This window comes from Ahaetulla prasina, chromosome 3 (genome assembly GCF_028640845.1).
Source record: "Ahaetulla prasina isolate Xishuangbanna chromosome 3, ASM2864084v1, whole genome shotgun sequence".
Classification (NCBI taxonomy): domain Eukaryota; kingdom Metazoa; phylum Chordata; class Lepidosauria; order Squamata; family Colubridae; genus Ahaetulla; species Ahaetulla prasina.
In genome coordinates this window covers 85,111,295-85,134,543 of record NC_080541.1, presented here as the reverse complement: position 1 = coordinate 85,134,543, position 23,249 = coordinate 85,111,295, and the positions used below count along the sequence as shown (strand labels likewise).

The 23,249-nt window shown below is 38.1% G+C and overlaps 2 protein-coding genes across 6 annotated transcripts in view; one reads left to right on the top strand and one right to left on the bottom strand.

Moving 5' to 3' along the window:
• Positions 1-1,637, top strand: part of LOC131194381 (leukocyte elastase inhibitor-like) — a 54,056-nt gene extending 52,419 nt beyond the window's left edge. For all 5 annotated transcript variants that reach the window (XM_058175287.1, XM_058175291.1, XM_058175288.1 and 2 more), the window contains exon 7: positions 934-1,637. In XM_058175287.1, coding sequence (XP_058031270.1) covers positions 934-1,338 — 405 coding nt within the window. In that variant the 3' untranslated portion in view covers positions 1,339-1,637. The remainder of the gene's footprint in view (positions 1-933) is intronic.
• Positions 1,638-2,622: 985 nt separating this feature from the next.
• Positions 2,623-23,249, bottom strand: part of WRNIP1 (WRN helicase interacting protein 1) — a 45,411-nt gene continuing 24,784 nt past the window's right edge. Inside the window, exons 4-7 of the mRNA XM_058175222.1 lie at positions 10,944-11,167; positions 9,894-10,049; positions 5,140-5,219; positions 2,623-3,702 (exon numbers count right to left, since the gene is read on the bottom strand). Of these exons, the coding sequence (XP_058031205.1) occupies positions 3,427-3,702; positions 5,140-5,219; positions 9,894-10,049; positions 10,944-11,167 (736 nt within the window). The 3' untranslated portion in view covers positions 2,623-3,426. The remainder of the gene's footprint in view (positions 3,703-5,139; positions 5,220-9,893; positions 10,050-10,943; positions 11,168-23,249) is intronic.

Here is a 23,249-nt window from a genome sequence, read left to right as displayed (position 1 = left end):
AGTCGGAGATGGCAGGAATATTTATGGGACCCGTCGACCCTTCGAGGCTCTGCTTAATTAAAACAAAGCCTCTGGGGAGGTCTACCAACATTTCCTGCGCTCTTATCTTCCCCCTTTCATCCAGGGAAAAAGATTAAAGCCGGCTTTTCCTGGCTTTTACGATGTTCAGTGCGGAGCCCCTTTAATTAGGGCTCAGCGAAGAGGTGGAGCCACCCGGAAGCCCTGCTATAAAATTATTGTCCTAAACAAAATTATTCTAAATACGACATGAATACTTGGTAGGATCACCCATACGCATAGACAAAGTTGTGGTTTATGTGATGCATTGAGTGGCTCCACAGTGAGGTTCTGAAGAGAGGCTGCCTTATCCTGGGCATCTCCAGAAAATACATAATACATAATAACAGAGTTGGAAGGGATCTTGGAGGTCTTCTAGTCCAACCCCCTGTAGGCAGGAAACCCTACACCATTTCAGACAAATGGCTATCCAACAATCTTCAAGAGTTCTCTGCCTTTTTGTACCAGACACTATGAATCATCTCAGATGAAAGAGTTGAAAACAGATTAGATCTGATGGGATTAGATTTAAATAGTATATTAAATAGTAAACAGTAAGGTTTCTGTAAAATAAATGCTTTTTATGTTATGTTTGGACAGGACAACCATGGTTTTGCCTGAAAATACTTTTTTAAAAATTATTTTTACTACTACTAATGTTTATGCTATAAACTCTGCATTAATTTTTTCCCATCTGAACATCTGTTAAAGCTGCAAATAGTTTAGCAAGTGGCAGAAACCATTTGCACTCAGTTCACTGCCATATTTTTATTGTCTCCCATAGAGAAAGACCATGCAAGGAGTTTCTCTATGCTTAAATGCAAATATTATGGCACAGTGATGCAAATGATTACTTCTGTTTCTTTGCCTTTTTAGCTGGAGAAGCAGCTTACTTTGGAAAAACTGCAAGAATGGACCCAGCCCGAAAATATGAATTCCGACGTGGACGTCTATGTACATCTACCTAAATTTCAGCTGGAAGAAAACTATGACCTTAAATCTTACTTTGCAGCACTGGGGCTAGTAGATGTGTTTGACAGTGGAAAGGCTGATTTGTCTGGAATGTCAGGAGCTCAGGATCTCCATGTGTCTAAAATTGTCCACAAGTCCTTTCTGGAAGTAAATGAAGTGGGCACTGAAGCAGCAGCTGCTACTGCTATACCTGTGGCTTTTTGTCTGCTCATGGAGGAAAATTTTAATGCTGACCATCCTTTCCTATTTTTTATCCGTCATAATCCAACAAACGCGATACTTTTCCTTGGTAGATTTGCTTCTCCATAAACAGTATCGTAAATCAGAAAACTTCCAGCCTCCTATAAAATATTCTACACTACTACACTATAAAATTTCTCTGCCTGCTTGGGGGAATTGAACAAGTTGGGTTCCTCCAGATCTGGGGTGTCAAACCCACGTTGTCACATTACGTATCACTCCCCCCCCCAACTTCGCTAGACTGGGGGTGGGGATGGCCAGTGCATGATGCATCTGAGACCCACAGGCTGCAAGTTTGACACCCCTACCCCAGATGTTTTCCATGATTTTCTTGATTTTCTGTTAACAGATTTTATGTGACACTTTGCTCTAAAGCAGGGGTGTCCAAACTTGGTCCCTTTAAGACTTGTGGACTTCAACTCCCAGAGTTCCTCAGCCAGCTTTGCTGGCTGAGGGACTCTGGGAGTTGAAGTCCACAAGTCTTAAAGGGACCAAGTTTGGACACCCCTGCTCTAAAGGGTAGCCATCTCTAATTTAGGACATTCAGCTGTGTTTGACTGCAGTTCCTTTAATTTCCAGCTAGCTAGGAATTCTGGGGATTGTGGTTTGAGCTGTTTGGAAGCCACCAGGCAAGGGGCAGCTACTGTGCATTGTATTTGTAAAATGAGTAACTGGAATAAAGTTGGCTTTCATTCAGCATAAGTGTCTTTGATCCAGACTCCTTTGTTCTTGAAAATCATTGATAATATAGAATCCAGAAACTGATTTTTTGTTCTTAAAAATACAAAACAATTTAGAACTTATCTAGTAAGTACCTTATGAGGAATTATGGTACAACTTTTCTTATCATTCAATAAATGGTAAGAATATGATTGAGGTCATATACAAATCACTAGTGACCTCAATCTAATAATTTTTTGATATTTTTTGTCCACATTCTCTCTCCTCAGTAAATCTGAACTACATATTGTTGTTCATCGTTCAGGCATTCATTTTATTGAAGGCAGGTGTGAAATAAAGAAATTCTAATGACATTTTGAAGGGGTTGTTACTTCTACAATTCAGTTTATTTTGCCTGGATGATTTAGAGGCATTCTTGCTTGGAGTATTTAAGAAAGTCCCCTCATGCTTTCCCCTAAACTGTCATTTATTAAGATAAACTGCCAATGATTTTGCCTTTATGACTATTTTCCCTTCCCTTCCCAGCCCATTCCCAGCCTCTTACAACTATCTATGGACGGAGCTCTGGACTAGCAAAACGAAATCTCAGGAACACAGTATAAGACTGCACACCAAACAACAGAGTACTTACAATATTATAACTGAAATCTTTTAATAAAATGGAGACAGTGATGGATTTTAAATTAACTTTATTTTCACAGTTTCAAAAATATTTTCTCAAGTTACATTTCAATTATAAGGAGTTTTTTTTTCAGCTTAAGGTGCAAATGCAGTATATCTTTACAGACTGGAATAAATCAAGTTCCAATCAAGGATACAAGTCAAAATTAGGCCTTTCTAAGTTCTATGGATTGTATTAAATATATACTTATATTAGTCCCATTGAAAAAGCCTAATATTAGCTAAGCTGGGCAAGTCTTACTTTTTATATTTTTGGAATAATGCCCTTCATATCCTTGATTAAATCAAATGATTTTAGTTGTTCTTTATCTATATAATACGTATTTGATCCAAGGTTATCAAACAACTCTTACATTTTGCATAAAACATACAATAAAACATTATTTGCAGTATAAAATGGTTTAGGAATGTGCAACTATTTGGACTTCAAGTGGAAAAGGAGCAGTTCCTTTTATAGACCACATATTTTCCTGACTACACAATTAGTGTAGAAAAGGTGTCATTTCTTTAAGAAACCTCTGACAACATTAATGCGTTTATCTATATCTATGCTGAGCAGCTTTTTGCCTCGAATTGGAACAGTAGAATATCCCCAAAATCATTTCATTTGTATCAAAGATGATTGAATTAACATACATATTATTTAATACAAAAAGGTAGTCATCCCAGTTTGAGGCTACCAGTTAAATATGGCTAGCCTGGAAAAATAATTTTTTCTTAAAACTGAAATGAACTTTAAAAAAAAAAATGTTACAGGATTATTATGAATCGTATGTGACAATACAGAGTGTTCCATCAAATTTTGCTTTGTGTGAAAAAATCAATCCCTTTCAACTCTTCAGGCAGATATTCTTGTTCTACAGGATTCTTGTACATTGGATTATATTTATAACCTTTACTGTAGCCTAAATTTTTCATGAGCTTGGTTGGTGCATTCCGCAAATGTAAAGGGACAGGCGGAAGTGGTCCTTGGTGGTCTCTTAGGCATGATTTCACATTACTGTAAGCGCTGTACACTTCAATAGACTTTGGTGCTCTGGCAAAATAGACTACACACTGTGCCAATAAGACCTATGCAACAAAAAGAAAGGGACAATTAACAAAGCAAGGGAAATGTACTGCAGGTAGCCCTCGACTTACAAGAGTTCGTTTAGTGATCTTTCGAAGTTACAACAGCACTACAAAAAAACTTCTGAGTCAGTTGTGGTTTTCACTTACATTCACTACCAGTTCGGAACTGTGAGCGTATATGTGCACAGACCGTGTGTGATGGCATCTGGGGGGGTGGGCGGAACCTCCTGCCGCCGCCGCTACTGGTTCGCTCGAACAGGGGCAAACCGGTAGAAACCCACCACTGTTCTGAATGCTTTTCACACATTGCAGCATCTCCATGATCATGTGAACAAAATTCAGATGCTTGGCATGTTACCCCCTCTTGCAATCTCCTGACAAGCAAAGTCAATGGGGAACCAAATTCACTTAACAACCGTGACAAGAAAGGTTGTAAAACGGGGGCAAAATTCACTTAGCAACTATCTCACTTAACAACATAAATTTTGGGCTCAGTTGAGGTTGTAAGTCGAGGACTGCTTATTAAACACTTGACATCAGAGAGTATGATTACATTTTATTGAAAAATACGGAATTGACAGAATGGCAAGAAAAAAGGGCCTATGTTTGCAAAACATAATTGTATGAACAAAGTAAATGCTGAATGTGCAAAAATTAACATTCCAGGAATGGAACATTTCATCATTATTAGGAATATTCTGTTTCTTTTCTGGACTAGTCATACTATTCTAGATTGTGAAAATCTGTACCTGGTCCAGTCTGTAAATATTACAGATTGTTTCTGGTTCAGAATAATTAACTTTTGAAATTACTAAAGCATCGTCAGAATGACACGATTGCCATAAATGAGAAGAATGACTATTTCCAGAGTTTTCTGGAACATTCCATTCTTGGAATGTTAGCTTTTGTATCGCCTAAATTGAACTCGCTGGCATATATTCCTAGGAAAACATACAAGAAGGGAGCACAATACAGTACACAGTACACAATACACAGTACAGGTAGTCCTCGATTTATAACCATAATTGGGACCAGAATTTCCATTGTTAATTAAGATAGATGTGAAGTCAGTTGTACCTGATTTTATGACATTTTTGCCATGGTTGTTAAGCAAATCACTGGAGTTGTTAAATGAATCACATTACGCTTCCCCTATTGACTTTGCTTGCTAGAAGTCAGCTGGGAAGATTGCAAATAGCAATCACATAACCCTGGGACATTGTAAGCATCGTAAATACCAAGCACCCGAATTTTGTTCATGGGACTGTGGGAATGCTGCAATGGGCATAAATATGAGGACTGGTTATAAGTCCCTTTTTTCAGTGCCATTGTAACTTTGAACAGTCACCAAATGAATGATTGCAAGTTGAGGACTACCTGTAGAAGAAAGAGTAACATTTAGAAGTTCTGTTATTGGTTATTTATAAATTATATTACCTCACACTCCGGCATTCCAATAAAGTGGCAACCTTGATAAGCAGCCACAGCTTGAGGTAAGGCCATGGGATCTGCCAATCCTATAATGAAATTTTATATTCTAATCAATAATACGATGCATCAAGTCAAGTTGTCTCAAGTAAACCCCTACCTGGCACAGGGACTTTCTATTTGAGGGACTGCTTGTTCTGTGCGCTTCGAAAGACTTGGCTTCCTTCTGGCCTCATTGATTAAGCAAAGTCAACTAGTAGGACCCAAGAGGTAGGCCTTCAGTTGCTCCATCTGTCCTTTAGAGAGTCATATGGCATCTGCCTTAAACTGATCTTTAAAACCCTAGATTTTCTCCTAGGCTTGGATTTGGATGGTTGGGCTGGACACTGGGGGAAGGGGGTCTGTTTCTCCTGTTATCTAGAACTCCAATTTTAGATCAAGTATCTCAAAAACTGTCACCTTCTCCTTCATTGTTGCCCTGGAGGCAGGTTTTCCCACTTGCCCTATATTATAAGAAGGATAATGGCTGTTACTTTCACTCTCGAAGTAAAAGCTGGTTGGCAGCACGGGCAGTTATTATTTCATGGGTGGTTGTTTTATTAAGTTGGCAGTCTAGAAGTTTGATGAATAAATCAACAGAATATATTTATCTGGTAAAACTGCCAATGGCAACATATTAAAACTTGCTTTCATAAATATTCTCCTTTGTATCATTAATACCAACGAAAGAAGATATGAACATTGGTTTCTCTTTAGAATAAATGACTCTTGGACTTCCAGTATGGCTCCGCTTCGTTGAGAAGCAGCCTTGATTAGGCTGCTAACTCCCTAGTCTGTAGAGCTGTCAGGACATCGTAAATCTGGTTCGACAGCTTGGAATTCTCTTCCCTCGGGCAAAAAGGGAGAGATGAGCATTCAGGCTGAAGTTGAGACACCCAAATAAAGCCACAGAAAAAGCTTCTGAGGCTTGCGGGGAGCTCTCCTTCCATAGCCTGAAAAGCTCCAGACTGGGGGAGGGCATCTGCCTTTTATGGCAGACAAAACGTAGCGTCCAATTTCCACGGCAGGAATTGATTTATGATGGATTGTAACGTGGACAGAGCAGAAACTGGAGTTCTAGCATTTGTTTGTAAGAAGACTGCAAGCCCCTGAGGATATATTTGTTGCGAAGATAGGAGAGAAGAAAGCAAATGGTGGTTTTGTGGAATGTGTGTACTGGAAACGAAAGTTAAAGAAATGCTTACTAACAGCTAGTGTCGAATTAGAAGATATATAAGAAGATACTGACTAAATGGAAGAAACGAGAATTTTATGATTTATATTTTTTCTTCTTCTTTGGGATTATAGTGATTTAGAAAAGTTTTTTGAATTTTTCTTTTGAATTTTTTTTTTTGGTCTGTTATTAGGTTATATTTTTAAAAAATGGCTTTTAAGCAAATAGTACCAAAAGTCATTAAAAACTTTGAAATTTCTTCAGTTCAGATTCAAAAATTAAAAGAAGAAATCAAAAAGGAATTAAGAAATTCTTTACAGGAGTTTTTGGAGAGTCATTTTTTAGAAATAGATCAAAAATTTGATGAAATAGAGAAAGAGATGTTGGATTTTAAGGAAGTGGTGGAAGAGCAGAAGAGGGAAATGAAAATGGTAAAGGATGCAATTGCGCAAATATTAAGCTCTTGTATTCAGATGGAAGATGATCTTGAAGAAATTAATAAAGCTAATTTAGAGTTGCAAAGGAAAATAGAGGAAATTCAAAAGAATCAAAACAATTGGAACTTAGATAATAAGATGGAAGATATACAGGCAAAGGTAGATAGGGCAGATGAAGAAAGAGTAATATTACAAAATAGATTGATGGAATATGCTATAAGGGTGAGGGGTTTGAAGCAAAGTAGGAAGGAAAATTTAAAAGAGATTTTTACGTAAGCCTTTGCTTAGATAAAGGGTGTGGAGCCAGAAGATTTTGAGATTAATATTGAAAGAATTTATCGTGTTAATTCTTGGTGGGCAAGACAAAATAGAGTACCGAGGGATGTGGTTATTTATTTTACAACTAAAAAGATTAGGTATGAAATTTTGCAAGCCTTTTATAAAAATAAATTTCAAATATTGGGACAAGATATAAAAATGATGAAGGAAATTCCTCCTAAAATGTTAAGAAAGAGAAGAGAATTTGCTTTTTTAGTGGATGAGTTTAAGAAACATCAGATATATTTTAGATGGGAAGTTCCAATGGGTTTGTCAGTGAATTTTAGAGGCAGAAAGTATTTTCTTAATTCAGTTATGAAAGCGAGACATTTTTATATTAATGTTTTAAAGAGTGGGAATCCTTTGTTAGATGCTAAGTTAATTGGTTTGGAAATGATGGAAAATAGAATGGGAGAGGGGAGGAATGTTTAAGATGTGAATATGATGATTATGGTTAATTTTTGGAATTGATTTGTTTAGGATATAAATTATAGGATTTTCGTTATTTGCTATTTGTATGGTATAAATCTATGGGATGATATTATTTAATTGTGAAGGATGGAAAGTAAAATTTATGAATTTAGATAATGTGGATGTAATGATTTTAGCTGTTTACTGTTATATTGTGGATGTAGTTTAAATGATTATTTGTTTTAATTGACACGTTTATAGATAGTAAAAGTTATGAAGTTAAGCTGGAAATATTGTATTTGAGAGATTTTATTCGAAATGATATTTGATTGATGGAGTAGTATTGGAAGATTGGACATTAAATGTTATGACAATTGAAGAAATATATAAGTGATGAAAATTTGAATTTAAGAAATGGACTTATGAAATTTGAAGGAATATATAAGTGGGTGAAAAAAATTGAATTTTAGAAGATGGACTAATTTTTAAAATGGACTGTAAGAAGAACGGACATTAAATGTTATGGCAATTGAAGAAATATATAAGTGATGAAAATTTGAGTTCGAGAAGATGGACTGTAATTTGAGAAATGGACTTATGAAATTTGAAGGAATATACAAGTGGGAAAAAAAATTGAATTTGAGAAGATGGATTAATTTTAAAAATGGACTGTAAGAAGAAGTAATATGTGAAGTTGGTATTGCTTCTTTTTTTTTCTTTTTATTATTCTTTCCTATCTCTTTATTTTTATTGTGAGGGGATCTAAAGTTTTAAATTTTTAAAGGTGGGAGATTATGTATATTTTGTATACTTTAGCTTGTGATTGTTGGTTATAATACCCGGTATTTGCTCTGGGAAGTCTGGGGGGGGGGAAGGGGGAGGATGGGGGGAAAGGGGGGGAAAATGATACATGGATTGATTATTAATGTACAGTAATTTTTGAAGATATGAAATTAAACTTAAAATGATATTGGGGATGCTCGACTGCCATTTCAGAAAGAAAAGGAGAGAGGAGTAGAAGGAGGGAAGAAAGTAGGTAAGAAAGAGTAGAGGAGGGGAATAAGAAGATTAGATAGGGTGGAAGAAGGGAGGAGTGGAGGAGAGGAAGTAGTAAAGTGAAGGAGATGAAGGATGTGAAAGTAGTAGAGGGTAGAGAGGGAGGTTGTGTAGAAAGGAAGTGGCAGTCGGGCAGGCCTGAATCAGTAATAAATAAAAATTAACGATTAATGATGGATAATAGTTTGTACATAAATATGATGTTGGAAAATGGAAATAAAAATTATTAAAAAAAAATAGAATAAATGACTCAGTCTCTTATTCCATTAGGGAAAGAGGTAATATCTTGCTCACCTTTGCGGCTCACTTTTAGCCCAAGGAATAAATCACTTCTGGGGCTAAACTAGAAAGGCAGCTGGATGGAAAGCTATTAGTACATAGGAGGGACACCAGAATTACTGAGAAAAAAATGACTTTCAACCAATAGTTAGTAGTTGCACACCAATCTCTGGTTTCAAATGGTTTCTAAACCTCAGTTTTACTCTTTTCAAGCCAAGCGAACAAGAGGACAAGAAGTAGATAATTTTTGTTCATTTTGATCTCTTTCCCTCAACTAGGGATCAATGGTAAAATGGACATCTTGTAAAAAGGCTACCAAAATAACGAAATTACCAGAAAAATATTTCATGTACAGTATGTTAAATACTATATAAAGGTCTTGTTTGAAATCAGGATTTTAGCCCAACTCTCCCTGTCTATATCTGGAAGAAATAAAACTGCAATATGCGGGGACTCAGGCTGCAAAGATTTCTGTCATTCAAGTTAACCATTAGAATATCAGTTAGTCAACTGGTTATGATATTGGATATCTCCATATTCATCATCTAAAACCCTGTGCTAGACAAGTATATCATAGTTTGGGAGCCATACCTCTATTCAGTAAGTTTGTACATTCATGAGCTGATGCACAGGCATGCACATTTCCAGTTTCAATGAGCCAAATACTTTTTTCATAATGATATCTATTACACAGATGGCTCCAAAGGGTATAACGTTGCCTGTTATACTCTGAACTTCTCCTGATATATTAGAACTGCAATTCTCAAAAACTGAGCTGATTGACTTCTGGCCAAACTCTGGTTCTAGATCAAATATCTCAAAAACTGTCACCTGCTCCTTTATTGTTGCCCTGGAGGCAGGTTTCCCCACCTGCCCTACATTGTAAGAAGGAGAATGGCTGCTACTTTCACTTTCGATGTAAAAGCTGGTTGGCAGCACGGGGGAGCGAGTGCAGCGTTGGAGATAAAACTATTAGAGTGGCTATAAGGGTCCAGGGGCTAGCTGGGCGAAACTGCCCAAAGAAATCCATGTTCTCTTGAGTTACTCACCTATATCCTCACTTGCAAACCTTACCAACCTTCTTGCCACATACAGTGGATCCTCACCCCCTTCAAGCATTCGGGCCAGCCAGTAAAGGGAAGCATTTTCGTCAGAGCCACGCATAGATTTATGAAGTGCAGAGATGCAGTTATAATGCTCTTCACCTATTGAGAAAAAGACCAAAAGCCACACAATGCTTAGATCATTCAATGCATCTGCGTTGCAGAGGCACTGCAATTGAAATGCCTATTTTTCCAAGGCATATATTAATTTCAACATACCTGTATTAGTAATAGAAATAGCACTTATATACCGCTTCACAGTGCTTTACAGAACTCTCTAAGCAGTTTACAGAGTCAGCATATTGCCCCCCAAAATTTGGGACTACATGTTTTCCTGAAAATAAGACCCCCTCTTATATTTTTTTAACCCTGAAATAAGTGGTTGGCCTTATTTTCGAGGTGGTCTTATTATTTTGGGGTGCATGGAGCAAGACGGGGCTCCTCTTGCCATCTTACCTGATTTCCAGCTCTGTCTCCCTAACCCTAACCAGAGGAAATGACGGGGACTAGCTGCGCATGCAGTTAAATATTTTTGGAGAGGGCTTATTTTTGAAGTGGCTTATTTTAGAGCCCCTTCACTCAAAAGCCCAATTGGATTTATTATCTGAGGAGGTCTTATTTTCAGGGAAACAGAGTATTACCTTTAAAGAGAGATAAAAGTTGCTTTCTTCAAAGAAGAAAGGGGGCAAAGGCACAGCTGCAAGTTTTTTGTTCCCAGCTTCAAGCTGTTTCTTGTGGGACATTACGTTTTACATTATATTGTATTGGTGACACAGAACATTACAATATTCAGGATTGCATAATTATTTAATGCTCATTTATATTTTGTATTGTCTCTAAACTTAGTTCACCATCCAGTGATAAGAGGGACATTTTCATGAAGTTATGATTCTCTTGACAGAGAAAATATATACAAAAGCCATTCTACAGAAGTGCACGGCTAACTCAGGTATCCTTCCCAATACTGGCATAAGGGCTGTTATATTTGACACTCACCAGCTCGGTCATACAAAATGTGGGATCGCTGCAGTCCTTCCTTCACATGATCTTCTGTAATGACCACTCGTTTAGCAGAACCCTCATGGTTGTAATTCTGATGGGAGGGGTTGGTTAATCTTGCCTGGACGGCCATCTGGAGCCCATTTAACCCAGTCCTTGCATCACCATCACAAAGATAGGCAAGAGTGTTTATTGCTCTTCTTTCAATGCATAGACATAACCTGAAATAAAAAACGTTAACACATTACTTCTCATCAGGATGGAACATCTGAGTTCATTACACATTGTTTGTTCACAAAGCCACCTTTCTTTAGCTTGGACACTGAGAGTGAAATAGACCATGGTTTTATCCTCATGAAATTATTCCAAATATCACAGAGGCTTTACAAAGAATATGTCATCTGTCTCCTTGGTTTTGACATTATAATGTTAAATATATATATACTGTGGTGATGTTAAACATTCTTCGGAGTCCTTCTTTGTCATTTGATAACAAACAAGATAAGTGTAAATAAGTGTAAATGATGCCACCTAATAACCATGTTCTCTTGTTTTAAAATGAAACAAATCATTAAATCGTTCAAAATCAAAACTGACTATCAAGGAAATTTTAAAATCATCCTAAAATGATGATTTTCAATGGCAGCAAATAAAATTTATACGTTTTGTAAAGATTCCAAGGTTGTACATGCTTGTAGCGGGATCTGAAGTTGAAGTATCCTTTGTCATGATCATAGCATTTACTGGTCACGATGAGACTAATGAGCAATACTGACCTCTGCAAGGAAGAACTAATTAAGAAGGGCTGTGCCAGCTGCCTTCTGGATCTTGTGTGTTTTGATTGGGCACTTGGGATTTTTCCAACAATCTGCTAGGCAGCTCAAGTGCCCAGTAGCTTTCTAGACGAGAGGTCGAACGACTAGCCTTGTGGTGCAACCAAAACAATCTGGAACTGAACACACTCAAAACCGTAGAAATGGTTTCTATACTTCCATACTTCCACCTCTCACAATACTTGACAACACAGTATCAACAGTAGAAACCTTCAAATTTCTAGGTTCTATCATATCGCAAGATCTCAAATGGACAGCTAACATCAGAAACATCATTAAAAAAGGACAACAAAGAATGTTCTTTCTGCGCCAACTCAGTAAGCTCAAACTGCCCAAGGAGCTGCTGATCCAGTTCTACAGAGGAATTATTGAGTCTGTCATTTGTACCTCTATAACTGTCTGGTTCGGTTCTGCAACCCAACAAGAAAAACACAGACTTCAGAGGATAATTAGAACTGCAGAAAAAATAATTGCTACCAACCTGCCTTCCATTGAGGACCTGTATACTGCACGAATCAAGAAGAGGGCCGTGAAAATATTTGCAGATCCCTCGCATCCTGGACATAAACTGTTTCAACTCCTACCCTCAAAACGACGCTATAGAGCACTGCACACCAGAACAACTAGACACAAGAACAGTTTTTCCCCGAAGGCCATCACCCTACTAAACAAATAATTCCCTCAATACTGTCAGACTATTTACTGAATCTGCACTACTATTAATCGTTTCATAGTTCCCATCACCAATCTCTTTCCACTTATGACTGTATGACTATAACTTGTTGCTGGCAATCCTTATGATTTATATTGATATATTGACCATCAATTGTGTTGTAAATGTTGTACCTTGATGAACGTATCTTTTCTTTTATGTACACTGAGAGCATATGCACCAAGACAAATTCCTTGTGTGTCCAATCACACTTGGCCAATAAAATTCTATTCTATTCTAGAATACAGAGATACTGGCAAAGGCAACAGATACTAGCAAAGGCAACAGAGTCGTGCCAAACAGCCTCTCACTGGATGCTGATCCGGGAATGCTCCTTGATTAACTAAGGAGCTATGGGAGGTGAAGCAACAGAAGACATACTTAGAGCAACACTGGTGAAAGCCTAGCCGTGAATATGAACAAACACAAGTAGGAGTCCCTGTTCAGATTACATTTTGGTGGTAAAGGAAGCAGTGTCAATATCTCTCCATTCTTACTGTGTTTGTAGACTGCCATCTAGTGGCCTTGTTTAAGACTTTCCGATCTTTTCTCAGTAATGGTAAGGACTCTTTTCCAGGCTGCTATGAATTTTTTGCTAGATGGATTGCAGACAAAGCCACTGTTATTCAGAGCAGCACCAGATCTAATCCCATGACAGGGATAGCATCTTTAGTGCTGCCACTGCAAATGAACCCAGGATTGCCAGAAGATCTGCAATTCACATGTGGAAGAATGTCAACGGACCACAAGCAACTACAGCTGTTGGTTGGGATGCAGCATCCACACCAGTTTGATGTAATGGTTCTGGTGCTGGAATACAAACCCAGAACCTTTGAGTTCTAGGCGTGGAAGCCATTTGGAGGACTTTGTGTCAGTCACTTTGTCTCAAACCAACCTCCCCTCCACAACAGAGTTGTTGTGGGGAAAATAGGAGGAAGGAGGAAATAGGTATTGTATACCATCTTGTGTTGCACAAATTGAATGGACGATGCAAATCAAATAAATAAAAAATAAAATTAGCTATTTAAAACTGGTATTGTTGTTCTTGCTTCTGTTCCCCCCTTTTTTATTTTCACCCCTTCTAGAAATGCCTTTAGGAACAGAAAATTACCTCATCACATAATATTTTACCAGAAAAAAATCCCAACTCTATACATGAATAAGTCTTTGAATGGACAAGCAGTCTATTTATTTATTTAATTTCTAAAATTTATTATCTGCTCATCTTACCACAGGGTAACTCCATTCTTAAGTCTATTCTTACATTCTATTTACAGGTAATCCTCACTTACCAACTACCCTGTTTGCTGACCATTTGAAGTTATAACAGTGCTGAAAAAGTAACTTGACAACTAATCCTTGCACTTATGCCTGCTGGACTGTCATGATGCTCCTCAACCAGACAGCATTTATGACCATCACAGAATCTTTGGAGAAACTGGCAGTAAAATTGCAAGTCTCAGCCACTTGATGTCTCATTTAACGTTTAGCATCCATGGGTGATTTGCTTAATGACCGTGGTGGAAGTGAGGTCGTAAAGCCAATCATTTTCATTTAAGAGCCGTGTTGCTTAGTGATGGAATTTCTAGTCCCAATTGTATTTGTTAACCAAGGACTACCTATGTTCAGTTCTTTATAAAATGGCCGCTTCCTAGGTGGCTTATCACACAAGAAGTACAATGATAAAATAGCAGGAATATTCTAGGGCTGTGAAGAGCTTTGAATTCAAAGGCAAAAAGCGCTCTGGAGGAAGTGGGAAGCCCTCATATAGTTTGTAATTCCTTAAAACAGCTGCTACTTTTCCTGGGTTCACTCAGCAGTCACTACAACTTGCCATACATTAAGACAGAACAGCCTTTGTCGAGTCTTATATACTATGCTGTCACTTTATGCTGTATGATGACAAAACCTTTTGCTATCCAATTATCGTTTGAATGATTTTCCCCCATTTTAGTACACATCTGTTTATTATTTCAGCTCTGATTTCGCTTTCTTCTTCTTTTTTAGTATTTTTCCTTCTCTTCAATATGTGTCAGTTTAACATACTTAGTTCATTAGTTCTGTAGAAACAACTACCGGCAGTTATCTTTCTAGTGAATATAATATGAAAAGGACAACCAAAAATTCGAATCTATATTTGACTCTATTACATCAGATGCAGATTTGGGGGAACAACTGCATATGTGAACATTCTGCACTAATCTCTTTCTCTGCAGGATTGAAGCCTACAAGAGGCATAAATCCACAGCTTTATCTGCAAACCCTGCTCTTATTTATCACATACACAGGAGTATCTTCCACCAAATGTATTGTGGGGAGCAAGTAGATAAAGATTAGAAAACCTGCTCCAGCAGGATTGTTCCTCTTCCAAAATAAAACAGGAACCATGTGCTCTATGAGAAGGATCCCTTGATGTGTGTAGAATAGAATAGAATAGAATAGAATAGAATAGAATAGAATAGAATAGAATAGAATAGAATTGAATTTATTGGCCAAGTGTGATTGGACACACAAGGAATTTGTTTTGGTGCATATGCTCTCAGTGTACATAAAAGAAAATGAAAAAAAATACATCAAAGGTACAACATTTACAACACAAATGATGGTCATAGGTTGCAATTTAACCCTTAATGATAGCAACAAAAAGTTACAGTCATACAGTCATAAGTGGAAAGAGATTGGTGATGAAAACGATGAGAAGATTAATAGTGTAGATTTAGTAAATAGTTTGACAGTGTTGAGGGAATTATTTCTTTAGCAGAGTGATGGCCTTCGGGAAAAAACTGTTCTTGTGTCTAGTTGTTCTGGTGTGCAGTGCTCTATAGCGTCATTTTGATGGTAGGAGCTGAAACAGTTTATGTCCAGGATGTGAGGGATCTGTAAATATTTTCACAGCCCTCTTCTTGATTCGTGCAGTATACAGGTCCTCAATGGAAGGCAGGTTGGTAGCAATTATTATTTCTGCAGTTCTAATTATCCTCTGAAGTCTGTGTCTTTCTTGTTGGGTTGCAGAACCGAACCAGACAGTTATAGAGGTGCAAATGACAGACTCAATAATTCCTCTGTAGAACTGGATCAGTAGCTCCTTGGGCAGTTTGAGCTTTCTGAGTTGGCGCAGAAAGAACAGTCTTTGTTGTCCTTTTTTGATGATATTATTGATGTTAGCTGTCCATTTTAGATCTTGCGATATGATAGAACCTAGAAATTTGAAGGTTTCTACTGTTGATACTGTTGTTAAGTATTGTGAGAGGTGGAAGTATGGAAGGGTTTCTCCTAAAGTCTACCACCATTTCTACAGTTTTGAGTGTGTTCAGTTCCAGATTGTTACGGTCGCACCACAAGGCTAGTCGTACATGACTAGCTAAGCATATATACATATGTGTGTGTAATTTTAAAATTGTTATTTGTAAGCCACCTAATTTAGAACATTTATATTTCATCGTCGTATTATCAAAGGTATTTGTGTTTATAAAGATATTTGTGTTTCTATTCTCAAATACAAATAATTGTATTAAATATAAGCTGCATGTCATCTGGCAACGCACAATATTTGCCAGAAGATAACTATATTTTCTCATAAGAAGATCCAGCTCCCTGAAGATCTGAGTCATTCTGCAGAATAGCCAAAACACCTAGTATAATTTCACATATCTTTTCTCCTATGCCAGGTAAAGACAATACTTCATATCACTACTGATATTTCTGTGTTTGACAGGAATATGCTAAATTATCAGTAACTAAGAGCTGGACCACGCCGATTCCTTTGAAATGGAAAATGCTGGGAATACAAAAAACACTTCGAGGGGTGGCGAAATAGCCAATTATCAGTTCATCAATGACTTGACTTCCCAACTGGACGTGAAAGGAGGAGGAGAAGACGAGTCCGACGAAACAAAGCAGGATTGGCTTCATAAATCCGAACGTACAACGCCACCGCCCCTTGTCCCTGGCCTAGAACATACAGATGAAGACGAAATATATGAGGATTTTCCCAAAAGTGTATCTTGCACAGGCACCAGTACGGCGGATTTTTTCCCCCGGGGCGATCTGAAGCTGACCCCCGCCTTGTACGGTGCTCCCGAACTCTTTGAGAAATCCATATTGGGCCAGCTTGAAGGCCATAAGTTGAAAGAACCAGACATCGAAGGAAGGTACCTCGGGAAGCTTGATGTTTCTGGGATGCTGGAGCTCTCCTTAGACGAAGAGGATGCCGACGAGGAAGATGGGAACAGCGACGATTCTGAGGACGATATGAAGAGTTTCCACCTCCAAGGGCTTAGCTCGGACAGCGATGATGACATTATGGTGCACCCTGTGCCGGAGATCATCAGCGATGGAAGTGATGGGAAGCACCTAAGAAGCTTGCTGAAACGGCCAAAGCAACCCCAGGAGAACCACTCGACCGACGCCTTTCAGAAGAATGGGAAAAAAGCAGTAACATTCTTTGATGATGTCACCTTATATCTATTTGACCAGGTATCTTCCCTTTTAAAAAAAAAAAATTCTTGGATTTCTTCTTTTAAAAAAAAGATTGCTTCCTTCCTTGCCTAGGTAAGGCAGAAGGAAGTGCTGTCCCGGTGCCTGGAAGCCGTACGGGTCTGGATGGGGAGAAACAGACTCAGGCTCAATCCATCCAAGACGGAGTGGCTGTGGATGCCGGCACCCCGGTACAGTCAGCTGCAACCGCGGCTGACTGTTGGGGGCGAGTCATTGGCCCCAACAGAAAGGGTGCGCAACTTGGGCGTTCTGGATGGACGGCTGTCGTTCGAAGATCAGTTGGCAGCCGTCTCCAGGAGAGCCTTTTACCAGGTTCGCCTGGTCTGCCAGTTGCGCCCCTTTCTTGACCGGGATGCCTTATGCACGGTCACTCACGCTCTTGTCACCTCTCGTCTGGATTATTGCAATGCTCTCTACATGGGGCTACCCCTGAAGTGCACTCGGAGGCTTCAGTTAGTCCAGAATGCAGCTGCGCGGGTGATTGAGGGAGCCACACGTTGCTCCCGGGTAACACCGCTCCTGCGCAGTCTGCACTGGCTACCTGTGGTCTTTCGGGTGCGCTTCAAGGTATTGGTTACCACCTTTAAAGCGCTCCATGGCTTAGGGCCCGGGTACTTATGGGACCACCTGCTGTTACCTTATGCCTCCCACCGACCTGTACGCTCACACAGAGAGGGTCTTCTCAGGGTGCCGTCCGCCAAGCAATGTCGGCTGGTGGCCCCCAGGGGAAGGGCCTTCTCTGTAGGAGCACCTACCCTCTGGAACGAACTTCCCCCTGGTTTGCGTCAACTACCTGACCTTCGGACCTTTCGCCGTGAATTGAAAACGTACTTGTTTATTCAAGCGGGACTGGCTTAACTTTTAAATTTTTAAATATTTTGAATTTTAATAATTTTAACTGGGGTATTTTATTTTTTGGGGTCAAATTTGACGGTTTTAATTTTCGGCCAACTATATAATATGTTATTTTAACTGTTGTTTTAATTTGTATATTGCACTGTCTTAATCTGGCTGTACACCACCCTGAGTCCTTCGGGAGAAGGGCGGTATAAAAATCTAAATAATAAATAAATAAATAATCCACTTTTCTCATCCCTGACAATATATAAAATAGCTTTAAATCATGGCTGGCCAAGGAATATTATATAATAGCTGCTTCTTATTTTACTTTCAATTCAGATATATTTATGGTCTTCGCTGACTATCAAGCTTAGTGAAACAGCCCTCTTATGCAGTATCTTCCATGTGATTTAGGAAAAAATATAACAACTCCCATGGTATTAAGCACAAAAGCACTTTGCCGGAATGAATTTTTCTACTTGCTTCATATAGCTTCTGCAGTTTATTAGGCTGCAGTCCATTTGCTATCTCATAGATGCCACTAAGTTTGTAAATGAGCTGAAGCTGACTAAAAGGTTATTTTTAAAGGCAAAGTGAGCTGAGCAAGTACAGATCAGGTCACAGTGCTCGTCTGAAATTAAAGCCAATTTTTTAAAAAGAAATGAGTCAGTTAAAAGTTTGAACTTAAAAGTTCTTGCAAAATAATAAACAAAACCAAAAGAGATCTCCATCTCTTTGGTCTGAACTCAAAATGCATATGCAACCGTAAAATAGTAACCACACTCATTGGCAAAATTATTTTTCAAGTTTTTGTATTGATGTTCCGGGTTTTGCACTGAGTTGCCTTCTATGGATCTGGAAAAGATAATTTTATGGCTCTTGAACCTTACAGGAACATTAGTGGCTACAACTTTGGTTAATCAAGAAGAGACAGACAGCTGGGAGAGCTTGGAGGATTAGGAATTATGAGCAACTGTAGAAGGCAATATCAAACTCTTTTGGAAGTCACTAATGGAGATACTTTTAAATGGAGATATAAGGAATAAATCTGCGAAGTTATTCATAGAAAAGAAAAAGCTTAGCCTCTGAATTTTAATGCTTCTTTTTGATGGGCGTGATGTAATGGAATTTGGGAATGATATTGAGGAAGCAGAAACCACCAGTGGCTTAATGGCCAGAGAAACAAATTTAGGAAGGACCCCTCTATTGGATCAAGCAGTCAAAAGAGGTAGGGGCAAGCTTTGTACTTCCAGATTTGCAAGATTTTGTTAATGTACCTTACAATAAATTAGATTTAGCTCACCTAGTTGTATTTTCTTATCTCGTTTATGTTCTGTAGAAAAATTTGTAAAAATATCAACATACATAATAAAAAGAAAAGCAAGGCACCACCAGATACATCTTTACTACAGGTATAAAGGCAACACAATCTAAAGTAGGGCTGTCAAACTCGCCGCCTTGGAGCCTGATGCAACACACATTGGCCACGCCCATGCCCAGTTTAGCGAAGGGGGGGAAAGTCCCGATACATCACATGATGCTGTCGTGACGATGCGAGTTTGACACCCCTGATCTAATTGCTTCCATGCTATCCTATAGATGTTACCTTGTTGATCTCAATCTCACCATTTCCCAGGTCCCTCTAAAAGAAAAGCTGCTCATCATTTGGATACGATAATATAAATATATAAATTTCTGATTCCCCACTACACAATGCTTGTTAAAAATAAATAAGATATAACGTAACCCTATGGGACACGACATTCCAAAAAATTTAAAACTCAAAGGACTTTCTCAACAAACCTAACATAAATATGAAGCTTTATTATCATTTAAAACTCTACTTCAGCTCTTCCTACCTATGCGAATAACAATTGCTAATTGTATTAATCTAATCTAGTTCCCAATTTCCATTGAGATTTTCCCCACTCTCGGCTTTCACAATTGCACAATTGCGTATTTTTGCCAGTTTCCAAAATTAAACACAGGACATCTTGAACATCAAGTCTTAATGTTTGTACCCTGTAAACAGTGATACCTAGAGACAAAAATATACAGAGAAGACAGAGAAGACACTCTAGGACCTAGCACTGGCTGACCTCCAAGTGGAATGTCAACTAAAAGGATACCGGTAGGAAAAACACAGCTGATGCACCAATATTCGCCTAAAGGAATAAAATTTTCAATGAATAAAGACACATCAATGATTGCCACAGAAGTAATGGTTATTTATATCTGTCTTCACATACTGCTGAGCAATATAAATAATTATCTGTAGTTTGTAGTGCTTACCTTTAGTGTGTAGCACCATTTTATGCTAATGTGTTTCCCTGAAGATAAGACCCTGTCTTATATTTTTTTTGAACCTGGAAATAAGTGTTTAGCCTTATTTTTGGGGAGGTTTTATTATTTTGGGGCACATGGAGCTAGATGGGGCTCCTCTTGCCATCTTACCTGATTTCCAGCTCTGTGTTTAAATATTTTCGGGGGGAGGCTTATTTTAACGCATGCACTCAAAAGCTCGATTGGGCTTATTATCAGGGGATGTCTTATTTTTGGGGAAACAGGATAGTACAGGTAGTCTTTAACTTACAGCAGTTCACTGGCAATCCTTATGATTTATATTGATATATTGACCATCAATTGTGTTGTAAATGTTGTACCTTGATGAACGTATCTTTTCTTTTATGTACACTGAGAGCATATGCACCAAGACAAATTCCTTGTGTGTCCAATCACACTTGGCCAATAAATTCTATTCTATTCTATTCTAATAACCATTCAAAGTTACAATGGCACTGAAAAAAATGACTAATGACCATTTTTCACATTGATGACCATTGCAGCATCTCCATGGTCATGAGATTTATATTTAGATGCTTGACAACTGACTCACATTTATGACAGTCGCCGTGTCCCGGGGTCATGTGATCACTTTTTACAGCTTTTACACAAGCAAAGCCAATGGGGAAACCAAATTCACATAACAACCGTGTGACCAATTTAACAACTGCAGTGATTCATTCAGATAATGATTGGCCCAGGGTTTTCACAATATTTTGACAGCAAATAGATTATTTATTATTATTATTATTATTTATTAAATTTTTATACCGCCCTTCTCCCGAAGGACTCAGGGCGGTGTACAGCCAAAAGTAAAACACAAAATATACACAATTAAAACAACATTTAAAACATAGCAAATTATAAAAGGCTGATAATTAAAAATTTAGATTTTAAAATTTTAAGATATTAGCAAAACCCCAAATTTAAAATTCAACACTATTATGCCAGTCCCGCTTGAATAAATAAGTGTGTTTTGAGCTCACGACGGAAGGTCCGAAGATCAGATGAAGAAGAGTGATGATTTTTATTGCAAAAGAGTTGAATGCCATGCTCTTTCTGTGCCTACCATTGTTACCGTTTTCTTGTTAACATCGTTTCTCCTGTTTGAATTCAGAAACTAGCTAGGAGGAAGGAGCTTCAGGAGATAAAACATGGAGTATTTCTGATTGTCTAGAGGAGGCCTGTGCTGAAAACAGATGCCTACCATGGACAGGTATAGCTCGGCCCTACAAAACAATTACTGCAAAAAAATCAACCACAGAGCTTTATGATCAAATCCTTACAGAAGAGCTTAACATAAAAATAAACATATTTAGGCCCACTCTGAAATTTGAGCTATAGTTCAGTAGAACTTAGTCCTTCCTCTGTATAAATGATTTTTCCTGTTATAGTTTCCGTTCTTTGTATATAACTAATTTGCAGATTGACCTCATTAAGACATACAAAAAAACATATCTCATTGTGAATTGCCCAAGAACAAAGACTTTGAAGCATATTTTAACACCCTAGCTACCTACAAAAATATTGCATTATTTCTGTCTCCTTTGTCAAGTCTGATTCTTTTCGTTATTAAGATAGATAGATAGAATTTTTTATTGGCCAAGGAATTTGTCTTGGTGCATATGCTCTTAGTGTACATAAAAGAAAAGATACCTTCATCAAGATACAACACTTACAACACTGAATGATAGTCTGACTGAATAACATAGGGTACAAATTTAACACTTAATGATACAACACTTAATGATAGTCATAAGCTACAAATAAGCAATCAGGAAACAATCAATATCAGTATAAATCGTAAGGATACAAGCAATAAAGTTACATTCATAAGTGGAAGGAGATGGGTGATGGGAATGATGAGAAGATTAATAGTAGTGCAGATTTAGTAAATAGTTTGACAGCGTTGCCTGCTATTTGTTTAGCAGAATGATGGCGTTTGGGAAAAAACTGTTCTTGTGTCTAGTTGTTCTGGTATGCAGTGCTCTATAGCGTCATTTTGAGTTGAAACAGTTTATGTCCAGGATGTGAGGGATCTGTAAATATTTTCACAGCCCTCTTTTTGATTCGTGCAGTATACAGGTCTTCAATGGAAGGCAGGTTGGTAGCCATTGTTTTTTCTGCAGTTCTAATTATCCTCTGAAGTCTGTGTCTGTTTTGTTTAATTGAAGACTTCTTTAACGTATGTAACCTCTCTGCCTCTAATTTTTTTCTATCCCATCTTATATTCTGAGATTTATTTATTTAATCAAATTTTTATACCGCCCTTCTCCCGAAGGACTCAGGGCAGTTTACAGCCAGATAAAAAGAACAACAATATAAATACAAAATAAAATAATAGTTAAAAAACTTATTCAATTTGGCCCGAATTACGATATTTTTAAAACGATAAAACCCACTAAAAATTAAAACCAGATGAATCTAAAATCCTATGCCAGTCCCGCGCAGATGAATAAATATGTCTTCAGCTCGCGGCGAAAGGTTCGAAGGTCAGGAAGTTGACGAAGTCCTGGGGGAAATTCATTCCAGAGGGTGGGAGCCCCCACAGAGAAGGCCCTTCCCCTGGGGGCCGCCAACCGACATTGTTTGGCGGACGGCACCCTAAGGAGTCCCTCTCTGTGAGAGTGCACGGGTCGGTGAGAGGTAGTCGATGGCAGTAGGCGGTCCCGTAAATATATCCACTACAAAGATATCCACTACAAAGTTAGATATCCACTACAATGTTGATATCCACTACAAAGTCAATGTTGATTGTGATGTATACATTGCAGGCAAGTGTTGCATCTTATGGGTACAACCATATGCGAGTTGGATGCTTACACCACACAAATTCCTAAATTTCATATTGCAGACTGGATACTTACGTTAGTCTTCTCTGAAGGCTTAGAAGTCTAACTAACTTCTAAGCCTTCAGAACTTCTAACTTCTGGCCATGTATTATTTTTGTATTTTTTGCATTTTTAATTAATTTTCCCAGTCAAACCAGGCTATGGCTGTTTATAATATAAATCCAGATAATAATAAAATGACACTGTTAAAGGGTAGGCAATGAATAAATACACTGAATACTGCTGA